General features: G+C 44.0%; 1 protein-coding gene across 1 annotated transcript; it reads right to left on the minus strand.

Annotated features, from left to right (window-relative positions):
• Positions 1 to 10,092: 10,092 nt before the first annotated feature.
• Positions 10,093 to 24,363, minus strand: TERB2 (telomere repeat binding bouquet formation protein 2). Its single transcript, XM_084641165.1, has 7 exons — positions 24,232 to 24,363; positions 19,162 to 19,243; positions 15,925 to 16,070; positions 14,291 to 14,352; positions 13,163 to 13,248; positions 12,040 to 12,131; positions 10,093 to 10,505 (listed from the first exon to the last, which is right to left on the minus strand). Exons 1-7 carry the CDS (start codon positions 24,293 to 24,295, stop codon positions 10,360 to 10,362), a joined length of 678 nt encoding a protein of 225 aa, XP_084497291.1. The 5' UTR covers positions 24,296 to 24,363; the 3' UTR covers positions 10,093 to 10,359.
• Between the last annotated feature and the right edge of the window lie 289 nt (positions 24,364 to 24,652).

The raw sequence follows: 24,652 nt of genomic DNA on the forward strand, positions 1-24,652 counted from the left end.
GACCACAAGAAAAATGACACTGAACAAACTCCAAGGCATCTGCTGCTGAACCTCCACCCAGATAGTAAAAATACAGTTGCTCAACTTAACTTCATTTTTCTCATTTCTTTTGGAGCTAAGGTCCAAATTTAGGGTGGGATTTTCAAAAAGCACCTAAGTGACCAATAAAAGTCAGTGGGATTTGTGCTCCTAAATTACATGGGTATTTTTGAAAATTCCACCCAAGACAATTAAATCATGATAGCCAGCCTCTCTGAACTCTAAAACAGAGATTCACCCTACACAAGAGGTGGTAGATCAACAAGCTAATATTCTGAAATGTGTAGTCTATGTTCATAAAAGTTAGGGTTTACCAAGCTTAACACATACGTACAGTCTCAGTGAAAGAGGTATTCCCAGAATAAATAAATAAAATGTAAGTCCTGAAAGGGTGAGAAGAGAAAAGATAAAAATGTTGAGGGTGTGATAAGATTTACGAAACACAGGTCCAGTTTTAATCTCTGCTGCCATCTTCAGTGCTAGTTATCTCCACCAGAGGGAGCCAAAGTACAATAAATAATAGTTACCAGCAGGCTAGGTTAGCCTGAGTTATTTTTGAAGGTTTGATAGTGAAAGTGAGGGGCTCCCCATATTCAGTTTGTGTTCGTTATATAATTTTAACACCCTCCTTTTACTAAATACAGGAGAGGCAAATTCTGTCCTCAGTTACACACATACACCCCAGTGGAGACTGGCAAGCCACACTAGTGCCACAGGGCAAAATTTGGCCCATTGTATTTAGCAACAACTCTCCCTTACTGAAAGGAGAATCACTGATAGTGAACTATCCCCTTGACAGGACATAGGAACGGCCATACTACGTCAGACCAATGGTCCATCTAGCTCAGTATCCTGTCTTCTGACAGTGGCCAATGAAAGATGCTACAAAGGGAATGAACAGAACAGGTAATCATCAAGTGATCCATCCTGTCATCCAGTCCGAGCATCTGGCAATAAGCAGTTAAGAGACACCCAGAATATGGGGTGGCATCCCTGACCAACTTGGCCAATAGCCATTGATGGACCTATCCTCCAGAAACATATCTAATTCTTTCTTGAACCCAGTTATACTTTTAGCTTTCACAACATCCCCTGGCAATGAACTACACAGGTTGATTGTGCATGGTGTGAAGTACTTCCTTATGTTTGAAACCTGCTGCTAATTAATTTTATTGCATTATCCCCTGCTTCTTGTGCTATGTGAAGGGATAAACAACACTTCCTTATTAACCTTCTCCACACCATTCATGATTTTGTAACCATCTATCATATTCCCCTTAGTTGCCTCTTTTCCAAGCTGAACAATCCCAGTGTTTTCACTCTCTACTCATATGAAAGCTGTTCCATGCCCCTAATCATTGTTGTCGCCCTTCTCTGCACCTTTTCTAATATATCATTTTTTAAGTATTCAAGGTGTGGGTGTACCATGGATTTATATAGTGGCATTACGATAGTTACTGTCTTATTATTTATCCCTTTCCTAGTGGCTCCTAATATTGTTAGTTTCTTTAACTGCCCCTGCACATTGAGTGGATGTTTTCAGAGAACTGTCTACAGTGACTCCAAGATCTCTTTCTTGAGTGGTTACAGCTAATTTAGACCCTGACCCCGTCATTTTGTATGTCCAGTTGGGATTATGTTTTCCAATGTGCATTACTTTGCATTTATCAACACTGAATTTCATCTGTCATTTTGTTGCCCAGTCACCCAGTTATGTGAGACCCCTTTGTAACTCTTTGCAGTCTGCTTTGGACTTAACTATCTTGAGTAATTTTTTATATCATCTGCAAATTTTGCCATCTCACTATTTACTCCTTTTCCAGATCGTAGGGAACACCACTATTTACCTCTCTCCATTCTGAAAACTGACCATTTATTTCTACCCTTTGTTTCTTATCTTTTAACCAGTTACTGGTCCATGAAAGAACCTTCTCTCTTATTCCATGACTCCTGTCAAGGTTCCTCCCCCACTCTGAACTCTAGGGTACAGATGTGGGGACCTGCATGAAAAACCTCCTAAGCTTATCTTTACCAGCTTAGGTCAAAACTTCCCCAAGGTACAAAATATTACCCCCGTTATCCTTGGAATGGCCGCTACCACCACCAAACTAATACTGGTTACTGGGGAAGAGCTGTTTGGACGCGTCCTTCCCCCCAAAATACTTCCCAAAACCTTGCACCCCACTTCCTGGACAAGGTTTGGTAAAAAGCCTCACCAATTTGCCTAGGTGACTACAGACCCAGACCCTTGGATCTTAAGAACAATGAACAATCCTCCCAACACTTGCACCCCCCCTTTCCTGGGAAATGTTGGATAAAAAGCCTCACCAATTTGCATAGGTGACCACAGACCCAAACCCTTGGATCTGAGAACAATGAAAAAGCATTCAGTGTTTTACAAGAAGACTTTTAATAAAAAATAGAAGTAAATAGAAATAAAGAAATCCCCCCTGTAAAATCAGGATGGTATATATCTTACAGGGTAATTAGATTCAAAAACATAGAGAACCCCTCTAGGCAAAACCTTAAGTTACAAAAAAGATACACAGACAGAAATAGTTATTCTATTCAGCACAATTCTTTTCTCAGCCATTTAAAGAAATCATAATCTAACACATACCTAGCTAGATTACTTACTAAAAGTTCTAAGACTCCATTCCTGTTCTGTCCCCGGCCAAGACGACTACAGACAGACACACAAACCCTTTGTTTCTCTCCCTCCTCCCAGCTTTTGAAAGTATCTTGTCTCCTCATTGGTCATTTTGGTCAGGTGCCAGCGAGGTTACCTTTAGCTTCTTAACCCTTTACAGGTGAGAGGAGCTTTCCCCTGGCCAGGAGGGATTTCAAAGGGGTTTACCCTTCCCTTTATATTTATGACACGCCCCCCAAATCTCAGCTAGGGTGAAACACTGGCTGGGATTTCTTCCTGGAGCTCTAGGAAAACAGAGTTAATAAGACACATGCATCTCTAAATATACTACCAAGTACATAAAGACTAACAATATTTTCCACATCCCAAGGACGATTTTAACCAGTTGATTCTGGGAAACTTTCACGGGAGAGTGCATCAGCCACTTTGTTAGAAGCTCCTGAGATGTGTTGGATGTCGAAATCAAAATCTTGGAGAGCTAAACTCCACCGAAGAAGTTTTTTGTTAGTTTCTTTGACGGTGTGAAGCCACTTTAGTGCAGCATGGTCGGTTTGCAGGTGGAAACGCCGTCCCCAAACATATGGGCGTAGCTTTTCCAGAGCGTAGACAATGGCATAACATTCTTTTTCAGTGACTGACCAGTTGCTTTCCCTCTCAGACAGTTTTTTGCTGAGAAACACTACAGGGTGGAATTCTTGATCAGGTCCTTTCTGCATTAAAACTGCTCCCACACCACGCTCGGATGCATCTGTGGTTACTAGGAACGGTTTGTCAAAGTCTGGGGCCCTTAGTACAGGGTCAGACATGAGTGTCGCTTTAAGCTTGTTAAAGGCCTTCTGACACTTTCCGGTCCACTGAACAGCATTTGGCTGTTTCTTTTTGGTTAGGTCTGTCAGTGGGGCAGCGATTTGGCTGTAGTGCGGTACAAATCGTCTGTAATAACCGGCCAAGCCTAAGAAGGATTGAACCTGTTTCTTTGACTTTGGGACAGGCCACTTTTGGATAGCATCCACTTTGGCCTGTAGGGGGCTGATAGTTCCTTGACCCACCTGGTGTCCAAGGTAAGTCACTCTGTTTAGGCCTATTTGACACTTCTTAGCCTTAACAGTTAGTCCTGCCTCCCTTATGCGCTCAAGGACTTTTTGTAGATGTTCCAGGTGGTTTGCCCAGGAATCCGAAAATATGGCCACATCGTCAAGGTAGGCGACTGCATATTCTCCTAATCCCGCTAGGAGACCATCTACAAGTCTTTGGAAAGTGGCGGGTGCATTTCGCAGCCCGAAAGGGAGTACATTAAATTCATACAGCCCGAGATGTGTGATGAAGGCTGACCTTTCCTTGGCAGATTCATCTAGCGGTACCTGCCAGTACCCCTTGGTTAAGTCCAAGGTAGAGATGAACTGGGCCCTTCCCAGTTTCTCTAATAGTTCATCTGTGCGTGGCATGGGATAGTTGTCTGGGCGAGTTACAGCATTTAGCTTACGGTAGTCCACGCAAAAACGTATTTCCCCATCTGGTTTGGGAACTAGAACCACTGGAGATGCCCATGCACTTTCAGAGGGGCGGATTACACCCATCTGTAACATATCCTGGATCTCCCGTTCTATAGCAGTTTTAGCTTGAGGAGACACCCGGTAAGGTTGGACCCTAATTGGGTGAGCATTACCTGTGTCAATGGAGTGGTATGCCCGTTCAGTCAGTCCTGGGGTGGCTGAGAACGTTGGCGCGTAGCTAGTGCACAGCTCCTGGATCTGCTGTCGCTGCATACGCCCAAGGGTCATGGAGAGGTTCACCTCTTCCACACCACCAGCACATTTCCCTTCGTAGTAGACACCTTCAGGCCACTCAGCGTCGTCTCCTCCCTGGGCTGTAAACTGACAAACCTTTAATTCTCTGGAATAAAAGGGCTTTAGAGAATTAATATGATACACCTTAGGCTTTCGGTTGGAGGTGGGGAATGCTATGAGATAATTAACAGCTCCCAGGCGCTCCTGGACCACGAATGGCCCTTCCCACGATGCTTCCATTTTATGGGCCTGGAGCGCCTTTAAGACCATGACCTGGTCTCCTACTTTGAAGGAACGCTCTCTGGCATGTTTATCATACCAGGCTTTTTGCTCTTTTTGAGCATCCTGTAAGTTTTCTCTAGCAAGGGCTAAAGAGGTTCGGAGGGTGTTTTGTAGGTTGGTTATAAAGTCCAGAATGTTAGTTCCTGGAGAAGGTGTAAATCCCTCCCATTGCTGCTTCACCAACTGCAATGGCCCCTTAACCTCACGGCCATATACAAGTTCAAATGGGGAAAACCCTAAACTGGGATGTGGTACAGCTCTGTAGGCAAAGAGCAACTGCTGCAATACTAGGTCCCAATCATTGGAGTGCTCATTTACGAATTTACGTATCATGGCCCCCAAAGTTCCATTAAACTTCTCCACCATGCCATTTGTTTGATGATGGTAAGGAGTGGCAACCAAGTGATTTACCCCATGAGCTTCCCAAAGGTTTTTCATAGTTCCTGCCAGGAAATTAGTCCCTGCATCTGTGAGGATGTCGGAGGGCCAACCTACCCTGGCAAAAATGTCTGCTAGTGCCTGGCACACACTTTTAGCCCTGGTGTTGCTCAGAGCTACTGCTTCCGGCCATCGGGTGGCAAAATCCATGAAAGTCAGTATGTACTGCTTTCCTCTGGGTGTCTTTTTCGGAAAAGGACCCAGAATATCCACAGCTACTCGCTGAAATGGAACTTCAATGATGGGGAGTGGCTGGAGAGGAGCTTTGACCTGGTCTTGGGGTTTTCCCACTCTTTGGCACACCTCACAAGACTGGACATAGGTAGAAACATCCTTGCCCATTCCTCCCAGTGGAATGACCCCCCCAAACGGTCTTTGGTCCTGTTCACCCCAGCATGGCCACTAGGGTGATCATGGGCTAAGCTCAAGAGCTTGGCCCGGTATTTAGTTGGAACTACCAACTGTCTCTGAGGATGCCAGTCTTCCTGGTGTCCCCCAGAAAGAGTTTCCTTGTATAAAAGTCCTCTTTCTACAACAAACCTGGATCGATTAGAAGAGCTGAGAGGCGGTGGGTTGCTCCGTGCCGCCGTCCAAGCTCTCTGGAGGTTTTCATCTGCTTCCTGTTCGGTCTGGAACTGTTCCCTTGATGCTGGAGACATCAGTTCCTCATGGGATTGTGGACCTAGGCTTGGTCCCTCTGGAAGCGATATAGGGGATGGAGCTGTTTCTGTTGACTGTGAACCGCTCTCCGCTGGTGTACTATGTTGGGATTCAGGCTCCGGCTGAGCCTCTTGTGTAGGGTTATCGGCTGCTGCCAGTTCAGGTTCGGTGGGGCCCTCTGGTGTTGAGGTTGCAAGTACTGGATTCAGTGCTGACACGGGGTCTGGTGTTGGTTGTTCGGCTGGTTCCGGTTCTGGGACTGGTTCCGTCTGGGTCTCTGGGACTGGATCCACTACTGCTGTTGCAGACATTGGCCTGGGGTCCAGGTCCATCACCTCTGACTGGGTCCTGATAGAAGTTTCCGGAACAGAGCTAGGCCTCACGGCTTGTTTAGCCTGGTTGCGGGTGACCATTCCCACCCTCTTGGCCTGCTTCACATGATTGGCCAAGTCTTCCCCCAACAGCATGGGGATGGGATAATCATCATAGACTGCAAAAGTCCACATTCCTGACCAGCCCTTGTACTGGACAGGCAACTTGGCTGTAGGCAAATTGAAAGAGTTGGACTTGAAGGGTTGAATCGTCACTTGGATCTCTGGGTTGATTAAATTGGGGTCCACTAAGGAAGCATGGATAGCTGACACTTGTGCTCCGGTGTCCCTCCACGCGGTGACCTTCTTCCCGCCCACACTCACAGTTTCCCTCCGCTCCAAGGGTATCTGGGAGGTATCTGGGCCTGTGGACCTCTGGTGTGATTCCGGTGCAATGAACTGTAACCTGTTGGGGTTCTTGGGGCAGTTGGCCTTTACATGCCCCAGCTCGTTACATTTAAAACATCGTCCAGCTGACGGGTCACCGGGGCGAGGTGGGTTGCTGGAGAACGGGGTGGTGGGACGATAAGGGGTCTGGAGGGTTCTTTGGGAGGTAGGTGGGGCTTTGGGCGGCCCCCGGTAATAGGGTGTGGTCTGGGGTGGTCCCTTCTGGTCTCCGCTCCAACTGCGACCAGTTTTCTTCTTCTCTGCCACCTCCACCCATCTGGCTCCAATCTCTCCTGCCTCAATTACAGTTTTGGGTTTCCCATCTAGGATGTATCTTTCTATTTCCTCAGGAACACCCTCTAAGAATTGTTCCATTTGCATTAGGAAGGGCAAATTTACTGGAGATTCAACACTTGCTCCTGATATCCAGGCATCCCAATGTTTTACAATGTGGTAGGCATGTCGGGTAAATGACATGTCTGGTTTCCACCTTAGGGCTCTGAACCTCCGACGAGACTGCTCGGGTGTTATCCCCATTCTGACTCTCGCCTTGGATTTAAACAGTTCATACTTGTTCATGTGTTCTTTAGGCATTTCAGCTGCCACCTCAGCTAAGGGTCCACTGAGCTGCGGCCTCAGCTCTACCATGTATTGGTCAGTAGAGATGTTGTACCCAAGGCAGGCCCTTTCGAAGTTTTCTAAGAAGGCCTCAGTATCATCACCTGCCTTGTAGGTGGGGAACTTTCTGGGATGGGAAGTGGTACCTGGAGAAGGATTGCTAGGGTTTGTTGGTATATTCTGCTGGGCCTTTATCCTCTCCATCTCCTCCACATGCTTCCTCTCTTTTTCCTTCTCCTTCTCCTTCAGCCGCATGAGTTCTATCTGTCTTTCATGTTCCCTTTGTTTTTCCTCAGCCTGAAATTTGGCTAATTCCAGCTGTAGTCGAGCTGAGGATTTGCCCATTCTAACCTCTCTGTTTTTAACTAACTTTACACCCGAGGTTCAGAAATAAACAAACAAAACTTGGCTGTAAAATTTTGCTGTGCTGGAATAGAATACCTATTCTCTGATAGTGATTGTCAGCCTACAGAAAAAGACAATTCCCTTGTCTCTGCTCTGGGCCCAAATTAAAGCAAAAAACCTCCAACTACTTGGAAAACTGCTTACCCAGCCCAAAGAAAAAAAAAATTTCTTTTCAACCCTGTGCTCCTTGTAAAACAAAAAAAAAATCAAAATCCTAAAAAAACCCTGCCACTTTTGTCTCCAGGCAAATGGGTAGAGCACACACCCCCTATTTACTTTTAGGAAGAAAAGAAAAAAAAACCTCTGGGTTGGAAGACTGTGAATTTCCCTGCAGGAGTTAAGTACCCTGCCTCTAGGCAAAGAAAACCTGCAATTCACAAGATAATCCCCTTTTGTCTCTGCTTGGCCACAAAGCAGAGAGAAACCAAGCTGCTTTCAGTTTCAAAGCTGCCTTCTGGACTTCCTAAAAATTCCTTTTTAAAATCTGTATTTCTAGTTCAAAAAATCTCAACTGGATCTCAAAATGATTTCAGGTTAATCCCACCACTGTGCCACCATGTCAAGGTTCCTCCCCCACTCTGAACTCTAGGGTACAGATGTGGGGACCTGCATGAAAAACCTCCTAAGCTTATCTTTACCAGCTTAGGTCAAAACTTCCCCAAGGTACAAAATATTACCCCCGTTATCCTTGGAATGGCCGCTACCACCACCAAACTAATACTGGTTACTGGGGAAGAGCTGTTTGGACGCGTCCTTCCCCCCAAAATACTTCCCAAAACCTTGCACCCCACTTCCTGGACAAGGTTTGGTAAAAAGCCTCACCAATTTGCCTAGGTGACTACAGACCCAGACCCTTGGATCTTAAGAACAATGAACAATCCTCCCAACACTTGCACCCCCCCTTTCCTGGGAAATGTTGGATAAAAAGCCTCACCAATTTGCATAGGTGACCACAGACCCAAACCCTTGGATCTGAGAACAATGAAAAAGCATTCAGTGTTTTACAAGAAGACTTTTAATAAAAAATAGAAGTAAATAGAAATAAAGAAATCCCCCCTGTAAAATCAGGATGGTATATATCTTACAGGGTAATTAGATTCAAAAACATAGAGAACCCCTCTAGGCAAAACCTTAAGTTACAAAAAAGATACACAGACAGAAATAGTTATTCTATTCAGCACAATTCTTTTCTCAGCCATTTAAAGAAATCATAATCTAACACATACCTAGCTAGATTACTTACTAAAAGTTCTAAGACTCCATTCCTGTTCTGTCCCCGGCCAAGACGACTACAGACAGACACACAAACCCTTTGTTTCTCTCCCTCCTCCCAGCTTTTGAAAGTATCTTGTCTCCTCATTGGTCATTTTGGTCAGGTGCCAGCGAGGTTACCTTTAGCTTCTTAACCCTTTACAGGTGAGAGGAGCTTTCCCCTGGCCAGGAGGGATTTCAAAGGGGTTTACCCTTCCCTTTATATTTATGACAACTCCTTACTTTGCTTAAGAGCCTTTGGTGAGGGACCTTGTCAACGACTTTCTGAAAGTCCAAGTACACAATATCCACCGGATCACCCTTGTCCACGTTTGTTGATCCCCTTCAAGAATTCTAATATAGTGGTGAGGCACGATTTCCCTTTACAAAAGCCATATTGACTCTTCCCCAACAAATAATGTTCATCTATGTGTCGCTAATTCTGTTCTTTACTAAAGTTTCAACAAATTTGTCTGGTATCACAGTCAGGCTTACTGGCCTGTATTTGCCAGAATTGCCTCTGGAGCCATTTTTAAAAATTGGCATCACATTAGCTATCCTCCAGTCATCTGGTACAGAAGCTGATTTAAGTGATAGTAACTTATTACTGTTTAATTTATCTATTTGTTCCAAAACCTCCTCTACTGACACCTCAATCTGGGACAGTTCCTCAGATGAATCACCTAAAAAGAATGGCTCAGGTGTAGGAATGTCCTTCATCCTCTGCAGACCAATGCAAAGAATTCATTTAACTTCTCTGTAATGGCCTTGTCTTCCCTGAGTGCTCCTTTAGCATCTCAATCATCCAGCGACTTCACCGATTGGTTGGCAGGCTTTCTGCTTCTGATGTACTTAAAAAAAATTGCTGTTAGTTTCTGAGTCTTTTGCTAGTTGCTCTTCAAATTCTTCTTTGGACTGCCTAATTATACTGTTACTTTACTTTTACTAACACCTGCTTTACTAACAGCCAGAATCACCCTGAGGAGTGTTTTGCATGCAACCATGTGAGAATAAAATCTCTGCTCAAGAAGTCATACTGAAATCAAAGTCTGTTACCCTAAAAATTCCAAACATCTTGCAATTATTTGATGAAAGCTTATATGTAATTTTAATATGAAACAAATTTTTAAGTAGTTGAAGCTGTTTACAGCAAATGTAACCAGTTGTTAAAATATAATGAATATCCAAAAAATTATAAGGCACACACAGTTGTAGTCAATATAATAAGTTAGCCTGGGCCAAAATAATACAAAGAAATTCAACTCAGAATTCAGTCCTCCAGTCACTGAACTAAAAAAACCTGTAAGTACCATGACAGTGCTATTTAAAGTAACCAGCAACCAACACAAAGAGAGAGAACACGGATATATACAACGCTAAAGATGGGATGTTATTAAACGGGCATACGTATATTTAGCAATGTTTTAGCAAAGCCAAGTTATGTTTTTGATACAAACAATTTAAATGTCATTTATAGTTTCCTTTTCAATTTATTTTTCACATCAGAGAAAATGTCCATTTCATTTTTAATCCAATATACAGAGTAACCTGAAGTGCCAGGAATGAAGTCATTTAGTTCCCCAAGGTATTTCTTCATCTCACTAGAAGAGACATAACCTACAAAGTGGAAAAAAAATATATATATATATATATAAAATATAAACACCACAGAAACTACAGCACCTGGGCCAGTCTTTTTTATTGGACTTTCTGGAGTGTGGAATGAATATCCACAAAATTAAAAACACTGTTGATATGGCATGGGGGAGAATCACAGACACAGTATCACAAACACAGAAATGCCTGGTACTTTATTACTATTTTCAGTGAGATTACATCAAATATTATATAATGTATTTCAGAGAAGAGCACTTTGTTGAGAAATACATGCAGCTCCTGAAACTCTGCCATCATTTCCCCAGGGAAAGCAAGCACAGGGTTGCAAATGTTATTAAATCATTTATAGTATGCACACAAGTTAAAGAAAGGCTTTTTCACTGATGCAAACTGGAGAGAAAGAACCTTTATACTGGGAGTGATGTCCTTGGACAATCCTTCTCTCTACCCCATTGAGTGCACACTAAATGGTTCCTATGCATTAACGTAGTCTTGTTTGAAGAGTACTACATTAATGCAAGCTAGGAACCTTTTAGTTTGCAACTGCAGCATTCACACAGGAGTGCTGCAGTGCAGCACTGGTATGCACTGCTATTCATACCCCCATAGGCCAAACTGTTGGACAACGTAGACATAGGTTTAGTGTAGTAAGGGAATGAACTTGTCTACTAGGATAGAAATTCATTTCTGTGCAGAAAAGACAGGACCAAGCCTACGTATCACTTTAGTCCTGCTTAAGCCTTCAAAATAGAATTTAAGTTGCCCATAAGGTTGGCCCTCTGCACAGGGATGAATTTCACAGTAGGTGAATTATACTGAAAATAATTAAGACATGAAAAATATTGTAATAGAACCCCATACTGCACTTACAGATTCAGGAACCTCTCATAATGATCAACTAAGAAAAGGGGTAGCCATGACACATCCTCTAGAAGGATACCTAGATAATGTAAACTTTTTCTTATCATCAGCATCTAGTGACACACATCCTAAAGTGCTCATGAAACTAGATGGAGTATCAGAAGCACAGGTGAGCTCCCAAAGGGTCAAAAAAATGGCAAATACAGCACCTGTTTTTAGGAGGGGAAATGATGGATCCAGGGAGTTACTAGACAGTCATTTTAACTTTGATGCAACATCTGATAAACTGCTAGAAATGTTAATACACCATCACTTTTGATACTTGCAAACACCTAGAGAAATTAAAGTGATAAATTGGGGACAACCTGGATTCATCAAAAACAAATATCAAATCAATTTCAGTGAAAAACTATACCCTTTGTTGAACCCAACTGTTAGAAGTTCACGTGGTGAGAAGGACATCTCACTAGAAATAGATGCAGAATTGCATGAATATTGATTGTATAGAATTTGCACAGAAAAGATACACTGCATGATTTTCTGTCTGCATTATAAAGAAATCAAGCATGAACATAGAATCAAGCATAGAATGGGCCAGTCTTCATCAGTATCACCCATAACATTGTTTGCATTTGTTCCATTTGGCTGAAAGTTCACCTATATTAATCTTTACCTGTCACCATGTTGTTCACTGGATAATCCTGAAGTGGACAGTATGCAGGTTTCCCTCCCACTGGTGTTTTTGATACTATTTTTTCTTTACTGCTGTAGAGAAAAAAAAGTGTTATTTTTGCTTCTTTCATTTACTTTTTAAAGCTTGCTTTCAGGAATGGCTGTGTTACTGGATTCGGCTATTCGTGGGAATTTCAAATTTTCCCTTCCCTGCCTATCTATAGTCAAGGCTAAGGACCTAAATTCCACAGCAAGATCTCCTCATTTCTGAAGAAGTCCAGTGTGGCAAGATGGAAATTCTGCAGCAACCTCTGCTAAATTCACAAATGAAGGTTTTTATTGAATTAAATATGGAAATAAATAATACAATGGGTACAGAATCCATTATCTTATTTATTTTGATATCACATTCATTTTATTTCAGTCTGGCCTTCCATCTTCAATTTTTATTGCACTGCAGATTTTTGTATTGAACATATAACCACAGTGCAGAATTTGACAGGAGAGGAAGTTGAAGGTTTTGGCAACTAGGCAGGGCACAGTTGAGAACAAGGGGACTACAGTTTTGGATCCTGGGATAAATACATTAGTTGGATGTTTCTGCTAAAATGATCAACAGCAAAATAATTATGGTTGAGATTTACACTGTACTCACTAGGATTCAGAGTTATCGATCAATTGATATGTTATACCAGGTGTGGCCAAACTGCGGCTTGCGAGCCACATGCTGCTCTTTTACAGCTAAAGTGTGGCTCACAGAGCCCCCCATGCCTCCCCATTCTCCACCTACCAGACTGGGAGGGGGAGCTCAGGGATTCTTTGTGGCAGGGTGGTGAGGTTAGGGGCTTCAGCCCCGAAGGAGGCTCCTGCCGTGGCTCAGGGCTTCAGCCCGGCTCTTGCTGAAGCCCTGAGCACTGGCAGGCACCTCCCACAGGGCTGAAGCCCCATGCCCCACCCTTCTGCCGCAGGGCAGAAGCCCTGAGCAGGTGCAACCAGCTCTCGAACTTCTGAAGATTATCGTATGCAGCTCAGAAGATCAGTAAGTTAGGCCACCCTTGTGTAATATGCTCATGTGCCCAAACTTCAGGACCTATGCAATCCTAACATGGAAATAAAGAAAATACCTTCCATCCAGGTCTTTTTTGCCCTTTATTCTTTGCTCATCCTCTTTTATGCTAGTCTTTATTTCAACTGGTGTTAATTCATCAAGCTGTAGATGTCAATATACATTTTGATTAAAATTGTGCATACAGCCCCTTCTGACTTGATAAGGAAGCAAATGAAAGTTCCTCTGATAACTATCATTTTCAATTTTCTGACACTGATAGGCACTATCAAATGAAAATTTTACAAGAGGGCAATATGCCCCAGTATGTACGTGCACACATGCACACACACACACACACACACAAAACAAACTTTAAAAATCACACAAACATCAAAATTGAAGTGGAAACAAAACAGTTTAACCTTGCCCTGAAAAGTGGACTGGGGTTCATCTCAATGGGGAAATAATCACACGCTGTGGGATTCCTTTACTGTAACTGCCATCTACAGCCCTTACTTCCTATCTAGAATTTACTTTGGAACTGTTACCAAGTCCAGTCCCATTTATCTCAGCTGCAGACACAGGACAGTGAAAGGCCTGGGCTAAGCTTTTACTGCTTAGGATTTTAACACTAAAATCAAACTTTGCAATATAAGGCAGCTTGTGTTGATCATGTTGTCCAGAAATCTTAGCCTCTGGCAGGAGGAGATTCTTGCACAGCAGTAATTTGCCTGGGGAGCAAGAGATCTGAACCCACATTTTTGGCATAGTAGTACAAAGGACTACATTAAGCCATCCAGCCCAGCCAGCAGTAACCAGAGAAAGCACAAAAGCTTTCTAACCTGCTTCTGTGGACTGAGTGCTTTATATCATTGTTGGCTTTTCTCAATCCATTTCATTATTGTTAAGAATATGGACATTGCTTTGTGGTGATGGTAGTGAATCCCTCTGCAACTCCATTTTCTGCAAGTTCTGAATGGTTGCTCCCTGGACACGATGCAGTAGAAGGGGGATATACAGTAGGCCAAAGGCAGTAGTAGACATCTTGATTATCACAATTCAGTCATCAAAAAAAACCATTTGATCCACTGTTTGACCTGAAGCCCTAGGATGAAATCCTGCCTCCACTGAAGTCAGGCAAAGTTTTGCCATTGATTTCAATGGGACAGGATTTCACCCCGATGTGCATTTAGTACAACCTTACCCGTTCCATCAGGGAATCATTCATCTGCTCCCATATAAAACTACCAAGTTTTCTTCTAATTTCTGTAGTGAATAAAAATAAATTAATGTCAAAAGTATTACACAGTGGTATCTGTCCAGCAAAAATCAGTCAGCTAGCAGAGATGATCTTTAACCAAGCGTGAAACTAAACTGTAATGACCACTGATTGGTACCTAGGTAAGGATCTCTAGAAGTGGTTACACAGACTCCTTTGCCCCCCACACAGCAAACAGCAAAACAGGCCTCCCACTCCTGGCTAGACATGCAGAGACTCTGCCCCATGCCAATGCCATCTGTCCCCCCTTTGGAGTCCACCCTGTCCGTGCTCTCTGAGGCTGGTGTGCGGCATGAGCTCAAAATAATGGGTCCTGTCACATGGGCTCAGCTGTTCTGTCAGATCCAGGATGAGCACTTATAAGACTCCCCTTTTACAAGCAGCTGGTTCCACTTCAAACAGCTCCCTTTCTCCCATAGCTCAGGGTTCCTGCTCCTGGCTTATTCCTCTGTTTCCTCTCTGAATCTTCCCATGTTGGTCCCCCATCTTCTCATTCACTCAAACCCTCCCAGGGGGTCTCTCTTTTTTTTCTTTTTCATGACAAAGCAGACTTGACTGGCTAGTCCATAGCCATCACCAGCTATAATTCCTAAATACCTAGGGATTTATATTCTCCCCTTAATTGATTAGATGACTTCTACATATGGAGGCATCCTTTCTTATGGCCATAAGGCTTGATATTGAGTCCGAAAAAATGACTGCCACTGCTGGGTGCACACTCCAGATCCAGTTTAACACTAGCATTATCGCCACTAGTCCAGCTGTCATGACAGCTACACAATTGGATATTCTTTTAGACATATTAATTCCTAATTTTGATACACAATATGCCATCCCTATTCTTCCTGTTTTTAATCTTTTGGACTCCCAGGGGTCAAAGTTAATTCTGTGTCCTTGTTTTGGAGTGGCACTCTGCTCTGCGTGCCAGGTTTCTGAAGAGTAGCAGGGAGGAGAGAAAAAGGGGGTATTGGAATGGCATAACCCCCCAGCCAATCAGGTTTGTGGAGAGTAGCAGGCTGCCGGGGAAGGGGGGGGGGGGGAAGAGGGGAGAGAAATGGGGAGAAAGGAAGGGAAGAGCTTTTTGCCCAGCCCCACATCAACTGTCAAGATACCAGAAACTGCATGATCCCAAACTCACAGCATAGATGACTCCAATCCATTCATCTGCGAGGTAACAAATGGCCAAACATATTAGCAAGGCGATACCTGTGTAATGGCATATGCCCTGACTAGGGGCAGCTCATGGAGCAGCAGCATTTGCTACAGCTGTACAACAGGGCTAGCATCTGCTCCTCCATGGGCAAGATCTCACTCATACTGCCAACCTAGACCTGCACCTAGTAGAGAGGTAAGCACCACCAACAGCAGTAGATTCAGATCTACCTACACTGCAGAATGGTGGACACCTCCTGTCCTGGGACACTCCCTATGCCCCTTCTCCCCCAGAACACTCAGACTGAGGTCTCTGTAATTTGACCATGTATGCTCAACATCACCAACAGTCTCGGTTTTAAAACAATGAGTAAACTGTATGGTAAATGCTCTATATTTTTCCTAACCTTCTTGCACACAGGCAGGAGGAAGGATGAAGTGACCCAAAGCCACTGTCTGTTTCATTTCAGAGCTGGCACTTGCATTTGCAGAGAGATAACAAGAATGAAAAACTGTAGCTTTACCCTCTATATAATCTAGGCTCTGGTGTATTCTAGACGGAAAAAACAGAAAAAGCTTTTATAAAAAAAGAAATGTGAAAAAAACCAAATCATAATTATTTGAATGATCAATTTAACCCTAGAGTGTACCAAGGCTGGACACAGTAAAAGTTACAGTGACTAATGAGTTTAAAGGGATTGTAAGCTCTTTAGTGCAGAGACTGTCTTTTTATTCTGTTTGTGTACGGTGCTGAGCACAATGGGATCCTAGTCTGCAACTGGGGTTGCTTTGCACTATGATAAGTCAAATAATAAATAAGAATAAGAACACTGTCATGCAATTGACCTACTTTTAAATTGTTTCAATTGTTGTAAATATTAATATTTCAAAAGTTAATATAAAGCTTTCACAAAAAATATAGAGCACGTTTTATATCCAAAATCATTAATTAAATATACAGTGCATGGAAACTGATATTACAGATACATTTTTATTTTGAAACAAATTATATGAAAAGCATTTGCTCTTTCACTATCTGTCAAGTCTTGACTTCAGGGTTGTGCATTTTCCCTGTGACAGTTGATGCAAGCAGAACTACATATAACTATGCCAGACAGGTAATAATTGGCATAGCTCTGTCAGAGGGTTACAGTGTTATCAGCTGTTGTGGGAAAAACAAATCCCTCACTCATAACTTGACTGGTAAATGCCTGCAAAGATGTAGGGATACTTATGAAATTAAAGAATTAAAGTGAGTTTGAGTTTGATAAAGAAAATAATATAGTTGCTTTATGGTGTGTGGCTAGTAAGGAAAAGGAGGCCACATCAGCCTCACCAACACACTGAAGCAAAGAAGCAGAGCCCCATAGATCAGGTAAATATGTCTTTTTATATACTAAATGACATGGCTGTGCAAACAGTTAAAGAAATGGTTCAAGCCCTTTGAACAGAAGTGAATATCTTTACACTGTTTCAAACCCACAAAGTATTGACGAAAACCTGCACTTAATGTTTGGTGACCTGTTGGCCAGCACCATGCTCCAAAGGCTTCTGTGGCAGTAGTAGTCTCATCACAGTACACAACGGGGTGTTACTTCAGAACTGAAGCCAGTGATGTCATAAAAACTAAGCAGAAAGGGGAAAATGTTGGTAATAACATGCTGAATTCCCCTGTTAGCCTGATTAATAGGAGAATGTGGTGCACCTGGCTAAAGTTAACAGAACATTGACAATTCCCTGGGTGTGTCATCTGTAAAATGTATTTAGTTGACATTTAATCTATACCAGCAGTTCTCAATCCATGGCCCACCTGCGGCCCAATTAGCACACAGCTGTAGCCCAGCTGTGTGCTAAAATAAATTCAAAATTCACCACCCAGCTCTGGCAGAGGGGGGAAGATAAGTGTCTAGCAGCCTGCAAGAGCACTAGGCATAGGGGACTGGGGAGTTTGGGGTACTGTACTGTGGTTCTCAACCTGCAGCTCACAATGATAAATAGGTTGAGAACCACTCATTTATACAAATATTCACCTCCTGATTGTGGATCTTTTACAGTCTTTTCTTCATTTTAAGCTTTGCAGCTCTCCTTTTAAAAAAACTCACTGTCAAGCCCTCTTTTGTTTTCTATATTTCCTTTCCTTTGTTTGTAATAATTTAGCAGACTGAAAGTAAAATTTCTTTCCCTAGCGATTTGGCCGTTTTCCATTTGGCAAGTATTGATTTTTTTTTCCTCCCACCTTGCTTATAAAGGCTGAATTTTCCATGTCTCTTGTTTTGATTACTTCCTTATGCCTCAGTGAAGAAGTCAGCAACACTGGGATTTGAGGTTGTTAGATAACTATCACAAAACCAGCTGGGAGAGTATAACAGCAGAAAAAATTTAATTTAACTATAGAATTGACGCTGGTTTGGAAAACTAAACTACTTTCCTTTTTTGTGTTTACATTTTTACTAACAAAGGCCAGGTCTACACATACATTTTTGTACCAGCATAAACTATTTTGATTAGGGGTGATATTATATATATATAAAAACCAAAATAGCCATACAAATACAACCCATACTATGAATGCAGTTATACTGATATATAGGTGCCTTCTACTGGTATAGCTTATTCCCCTTACCTTACAGGAATAAGCTATGCAGTATAAGCACCTTTTAAGTTGTGTCACTTTAACTAGTTAAAGCTGTACAACTTTTGCATATAGGGAAGGCCAAAGTGGTTTGCTAGGAGACTTACGTATTTTGTCCAAGACATCTTACCTACAGTTTATTGTGGTTGTGATTTTCAGAAATTCTCAGCATTACCATAGAATATCAGGGTTGGAAGGGACCTCAGGAGGTCATCTAGTCCAACCCCCTGCTCAAAGCAGGACCAATCCCCAATTTTTGCCCCACATCCCTAAATGGCCCCCTCAAGGATTGAACTCACAATGCTAGGTTTAGCAGGCCAATTCTCAAACCACTGAGCTATCCCTCCCCCCCATTAGCCTAACACTGCCCCCTTTGAAGTACTTCAATGGGAATAGTCGGGCACTTTTAAAAATTCCATCTGTGTTTAAGTTACTGCCATTAAATATTGAGATTATTTAACACAATTGTTAATGTTGTTAATTTTGTATTGCATTATGTTTTGTATATAATTAATTGTGCAGCTGAAAAACCCAGAGGTTAGATGTATACAATACATAATATACACAGAGCTCTAATGGATGCACAATATTTCCAAAACTATGGTAAGAGAATTCTCATAACAAAAACAGAAAAAGGAAGGAGAATTTTGTTAGCTGAAGGCACTTTCAGAGAAGCAGGGGAGGGGTGATTAGGGTCAGGGCATATCTAAAAACACTCCACAGACAAGAACACAGCCAAACAGCTACAAGAGGTTTAGATTGGATATTAGGAAAAACTTTTTCACTAAGAGGGTGGTGAAACACTGGAATGCGTTACCTAGGGAGGTGGTAGAATCTCCTTCCTTAGAGGTTTTTAAGGTCAGGCTTGACAAAGCCCTGGCTGGGATGATTTAACTGGGAATTGGTCCTGCTTTGAGCAGGGGGTTGGACTAGATGACCTTCTGGGGTCCCTTCCAACCCTGATATTCTATGATTCTATGATTCTATGAAGAGTCAAACCTACAAAGTGTACCTCTGTGTATCAAGGTGTGAAGCATCACTGCTGAACAGGTAATCAGCACCATGATGAGTTGAAATCACTCCTCCTTCAGCCACTGCAGAAAAATGGTCACATTGAGCGCATATGGCACTCTTGGTTTAGGATTATTAACCCCAGTATGTTCAAAACACCTTTATTTGTGGAGGTCAGTGTCTCCAGTCCTAAGGAACAAAATATGAACTTCTGCTTTTTACCTGACAGTTCACCCCCAGTCATAGATGTTTAGATTTGAAGCCCAGAGGGATCATTATAATAATCTAGTCTGACCTCCTGCATAACACAGGCCAGGTGCCTACTCCTTTCCTTTTACCTATGGACTTTTTAACCCTTTTTAACCCTTTACAGGTTAAGTAGAGAAGAGCTACTAACAGGGATTTTATAGTTAACTGGCTGGGTGTTCATAAAAGGGAGCTCCCCCCCCCTTCATTTATCACAGTAACTTTCTCTGCTAGATTGATTTATTAAATATTTAATATCTTTTCAATATTTGTTCCCCATGGAGGTACTTAGACTGTAATCAAGTTATGCCTTAGCCATCTTTGTTAAGCTTAATTGATTGAGCTCCTAGAGTCTATCAATCACTATAAACCACATATTCAAATCCTTTAATCATTCTCTTGGCTCTTCTCTGAATCCTCTCTGATTTATCAAAAAGAAAAGGAGTACTTGTGGCACCTCAGAGACTAACCAATTTATTTGAGCATAAGCTTTCGTGTAGCTCACGAAACCTTATGCTCAGATAAACTGGTTAGTCTCTAAGGTGCCACAAGTACTCCTTTTCTTTTTGCGAATACAGACTAACACGGCTGCTACTCTGAAATCTGATTTATCAATATCCTTCTTGAACTGTGGAATCCTGAACTGGACAAAGTATTCCAGCAGTGATTTCACAGTGCCAAATAAGAGGTAAAATAACCTCTGTACTACTGCAAATTCCACAATTTATGCATCCAAGGACTGCATTAGCATTTTGGCTACAGCATCACACTGGAAATTCATGTTCAGCTGATTATCATTATCCATCACAACCTCCCAATCTTTTTCACAGTCACTTCTTGCCAAGATCAAATCCCCCATTCTGTAAGTAGGGCCTCCATTCTTTCTTCCTAGATGTGAATGTGCCAGATATTGCAATCCCATGCAGTATCTTTGGGAACCATTGTATTCAATTTATGAATGGTTTATGTATGACTGTGTTCTAGTCCATGGAGAAGGGTTACCACAGCTCATCGAGGAAATAAAAACAGTGGAAGGTGATTACCCTGGGAATTGTAAACAACTCCAGAGAAGCATCACCTCCAGAGGTGTTTGCAAATACTGCTTCAAACTGTGTTTTCCAGAGATTTAAACAAAGAGGAGGCTTTTGGTATAAAAACCTGATCCAGCAAACGGACAGGACCTTCTGGCCCGGGAAGTGGGGGCCACCCTTGCAGGCTGGGACTTTGGCCTACTAGGGCCCCAAAAGACTGATGGGTGATAAGCTTTTAGCATGCACATTTATTTTATGTTTTCTCTGTAATGCTTTTACCTTAAGAATAAAGATGCTTGCTTAGAAAAAGCTGTGGGGTAATTTTAAATGCTGGCAATACACTCACTGTCCATCGCCCTCTGAGAGAAACCAATGGACAGATGCTGGCTGTTAGGCAGACTGACTTGCTGGGGAGCTAACAGTGTAAGGCAGCTGTGCAGCTTTAAAATCCCAGTCAGAAAGGAGTGGGACAAGGGTCTCTATCCAGAGATAGTTAATGACTGGAGACCTGTCTGATCATTCCTGGAGTAGACTATGGAGATAGGGGGGAATATAGGCACAGTTATCCTGAAACTGTGACAATATACATTTACTTGGAGCTGTATTAAAATGCATATTGTTTGGCTGTGCCCAGATTACCAAGCGATCCAGCTCGCTCTATATCAGTGACCCATCCTCTTCCTTCTTTACCACTCCTTCACATTGTTTCATTTGCAAACTTTATCAGCGAGGATTTTGTGTTTTCTTCCTGGTCACTGATAAAAATGTTAAATAGCAAAGGGCCAAGAAAGATCCCCTCAGAACTAGAGACAAACCCACTCAATGATGATTTCCTGTTTACCATTATATTTTGAGACCTATCATTTAGCTAGTTTTTAATGCAGTTAATCTGTGCCTTGTTAATTTTATATCATTATAGTTTTTTAATCAAATGTCATGTGTTACCAAGTCAAATGCTTTACTGAAGTCTAAGTATATACATCAACTCCTTTTTCAACTAACCTTGTAATCTCATAAAAAAATCAACTCAGTTTGATAGGTTCTATTTTTCATAAACATATGTTGATTGGTATTAATTATGTTACTCTCTTTTAATTCTTTATTAAGTGAAGTCTGTATCAGCCACTCCATTATATTGCCCAGCCTCAGTGTCAGCCTGACAGACCTATAATTATCCCCAAGTCATCTCATTTACCCTTTTAAAATTGGCATATCAGCTGTCTTCCAGTCTTCTGGAACTTAAGTCTTTCAAGACTTATTGAAAATCAATATTAACGGTCCAGTGAGCTCCTCATCCAGCTCAGTTAAAAGTCTTGGATGCAATTTAACCGGACCTGCTAATTCTAAAATGTCTAACCTTAGCTGTTATTTAACATCCTCCTCCAATACTAATGGAATGGAAAAAGAGCAATCATATGATATGACATTATCTGTCTTTTCCCCAATACAGAACAGGTATTTGTTGAACACTTCTGCTTTTTCTGCATCATTATTGATAATTATACTGTTTCCATCTAGTATTGGACTAGTACCATTGTTTGGAGCCTTTTTGTTCCTAGTGCACTTAAAAAACTCTTTCTTAATTACATTAACTCTGTTGGTCATAGAGTTCTCCTGGTGTCCCTTTGCTTCCCTTATCAATTTTCTACAATTCCTAGCTTCTGATTTATAATTATTACTGTCAACTTTCCCTTTCTTCCATTTGTTATATTTTTTATAGCGGTCTTCACTTCCCCTCTAAACCAGGTCTCTTTTTTAACCGACTTGGCATTCTTCCTTGATTGTGGCCTTTTGGGCATCTAATAAAGTGTTCTTAAACAATTCCCAATTATTATTCATATTATTCTATTAAATTCTTCCTCACAGCTGATTTGGCTCATAACTGTTTTCAGATTGTGAAATCAGCCTCTGTGTGTGTGTATTAGTGGTTTGGACTTTATTCTGTTTTCACATTATAAATATGATCAAGTTACGATCATGAATACCTAAGCCCCCATTAATTTTTAGTTCTGTGATCTGTTCCATTTTATCTGTCAAGACAAGGTCTAATACAGAACTCTCCTGTGTTGAATGCAACACCTTGAGTTAGAATATTGCCATCTTTAATATTTAGAAATGCCAAAGATGTTTTAGTACTGGCAGCAGGTCATGTCTAGACTGGAAATAAGGTGTAAATTTTTAACAGTGAGAGTAATTAATCACTAGAACAATTTACCAAAGGCTGTGGTAGATGTTTTTCTAAGAGAGGTGGCTCAAGGAATTATTTTGGGGAGGTTCTCTGGCCTGTGTTACACAGGAAGTTACAGTAGATGATGACAATGGTCCCTTCTGCCCTTAGAGTCCATGAAGGTGTCAGTTAGACTGAAGTGACCCATGATTTCAGCTGATTTTCCTACCCATTGTAGTGGGCTGTGCCAGGAGCCAGTCAGCCTGGTCCCCAGTGAGCTCTGATGGTCTCAAAGCACTACCGTACAGAAGTTCTGGGGTGCAGCAACTGGGCGCACAGGGACACGCAGCCGCTAGCGAGTGTTATCACCAGCTGGCCATGTGCTAAGTATGAGACACCCTCACACAGGCTGTGACGGTGCCCACAGGGCCATGCCTGCAGCTGGGAACAGCCCTTGTGATGCAGCTCTGGGGGAGATGCTTCCCACCCGCTGCCCCATGCAGGGCTTGGGCTGTCAGCTGGGACCTCTCGCCAGGGGCCGGCCTCAGCATCCCTTTACTCCACCCGAGCCACACAGAGGGGCCGGATAGCGGGCTGCCCTGGGGAAGGAAGGCGGCTCCCCCCGGGGGCAGAGCGATCATGTGGCGCTGCAGCAACTTGGTGGGTGACCCCAGCCAGATGCTCGTTGCTGCTCACTCAGCCCTGGCAATGGCTGGAGCCCAGCTGGGGGAGGGGAGGCTGCTCTGGCAGCGGGCACCTGCCCAGTGCCCCCAGCTCAAAGACCCAGTCACCCCCGGAGCACTCCCGCCCGCACAGCCCCCGAAAGCAGGGTGCGGGGAGCCGGCCCAGCCCCTCAAGTCACCCTCAGCGGGGCGTGCCACTGACTCCCCTCCCCAGGACCTGTCTCCACCCTCAGCGGGGCGTGCCACTGACTCTCCCCCCCCCGCCAGCACCCCCTCAGCGGGGCGTGCCACTGACTCTCCCCCCCCCCCGCCAGCACCCCCTCAGCGGGGCGTGCCACTGACTCCCCCCCCCCCCGCCAGCACCCCCTCAGCGGGGCGTGCCACTGACTCTCCCCCCCCCCGCCAGCACCCCCTCAGCGGGGCGTGCCACTGACTCTCCCCCCCCCCGCCAGCACCCCCTCAGCGGGGCGTGCCACTGACTCTCCCCCCCCCCGCCAGCACCCCCTCAGCGGGGCGTGCCACTGACTCCCCCCCCCCCCGCCAGCACCCCCTCAGCGGGGCGTGCCACTGACTCCCCCCCCCCGCCAGCACCCCCTCAGCGGGGCGTGCCACTGATTCTCCCCCCCCCGCCAGCACCCCCTCAGCGGGGTGTACCACGCCACTGACTCCCCCCCGCCAGCACCCCCTCAGCGGGGCGTGCCACTGACTCCCCCCCCGCGCCAGCACCCCCTCAGCGGGGCGTGCCACTGATTCCCCCCCCCGCGCCAGCACCCCCTCAGCGGGGCGTGCCACTGACTCCCCCCCCCGCCAGCACCCCCTCAGCGGGGCGTGCCACTGACTCCCCCCCCGCCAGCACCCCCTCAGCGGGGCGTGCCACGCCACTGCCCCCTCTCCGGCTGGGCCCCTCAGCGGGGCGTGCCACTGGCCGCTCGGGGCCCCCGCACCCCACAAATCGCGGAGCTCCCGGCTGACACTCTGCGAGAACCAGGCGCTGCGGCCCCGAAACATCCCGACGCCCGGGCCCAGGCAGCGCCTCAGCTCGAGCTCCCAGCCCGCGGCTTGGCGAGCAGCGCCGGGACAGCGAGGAGGAGGAGGAGCCCGGAGCACTGCCCCGCCCACCGCTGTCTCCGGGCTGTAGGGGGAGGGGCCTGAACAATTGCCCCGCCCATCGCCCCGCCTGGGGCTGCGAAGAGTCCGTAACGCGCCTTGACCACAGACACGCTCACCCCGCACGTCACAGTCCCTGTATTTCTCTTTCGGAAACTTTTCTGTTTATTAACTGCAACACAGTGTAGTCAAGAGATCAGTCAAACAAAGACAACAGACGACTTGGTTTTCAGGCAAAGTTATTCAGCAAGATCCTGT

This window comes from Lepidochelys olivacea (genome assembly GCF_965140295.1).
Source record: "Lepidochelys olivacea isolate rLepOli2 genome assembly, chromosome: 10".
NCBI lineage: Eukaryota > Metazoa > Chordata > Testudines > Cheloniidae > Lepidochelys > Lepidochelys olivacea.

Bases quoted from the DNA above. Each gene is read 5' to 3' on its own strand.
- TERB2 (XM_084641165.1), bottom strand. From the start codon at position 24,295: ATGTTTCGGGGCCGCAGCGCCTGGTTCTCGCAGAGTGTCAGCCGGGAG. The intron at 16,071-19,161 runs GTACACTTTGTA...TTTTCCGTCTAG, and splicing joins TCACACCTTGATACACAGAG to AATACACCAGAGCCTAGATT. The intron at 14,353-15,924 runs GTTAGGAAAAAT...TATTCACTACAG, and splicing joins TCCTGCCTGTGTGCAAGAAG to AAATTAGAAGAAAACTTGGT.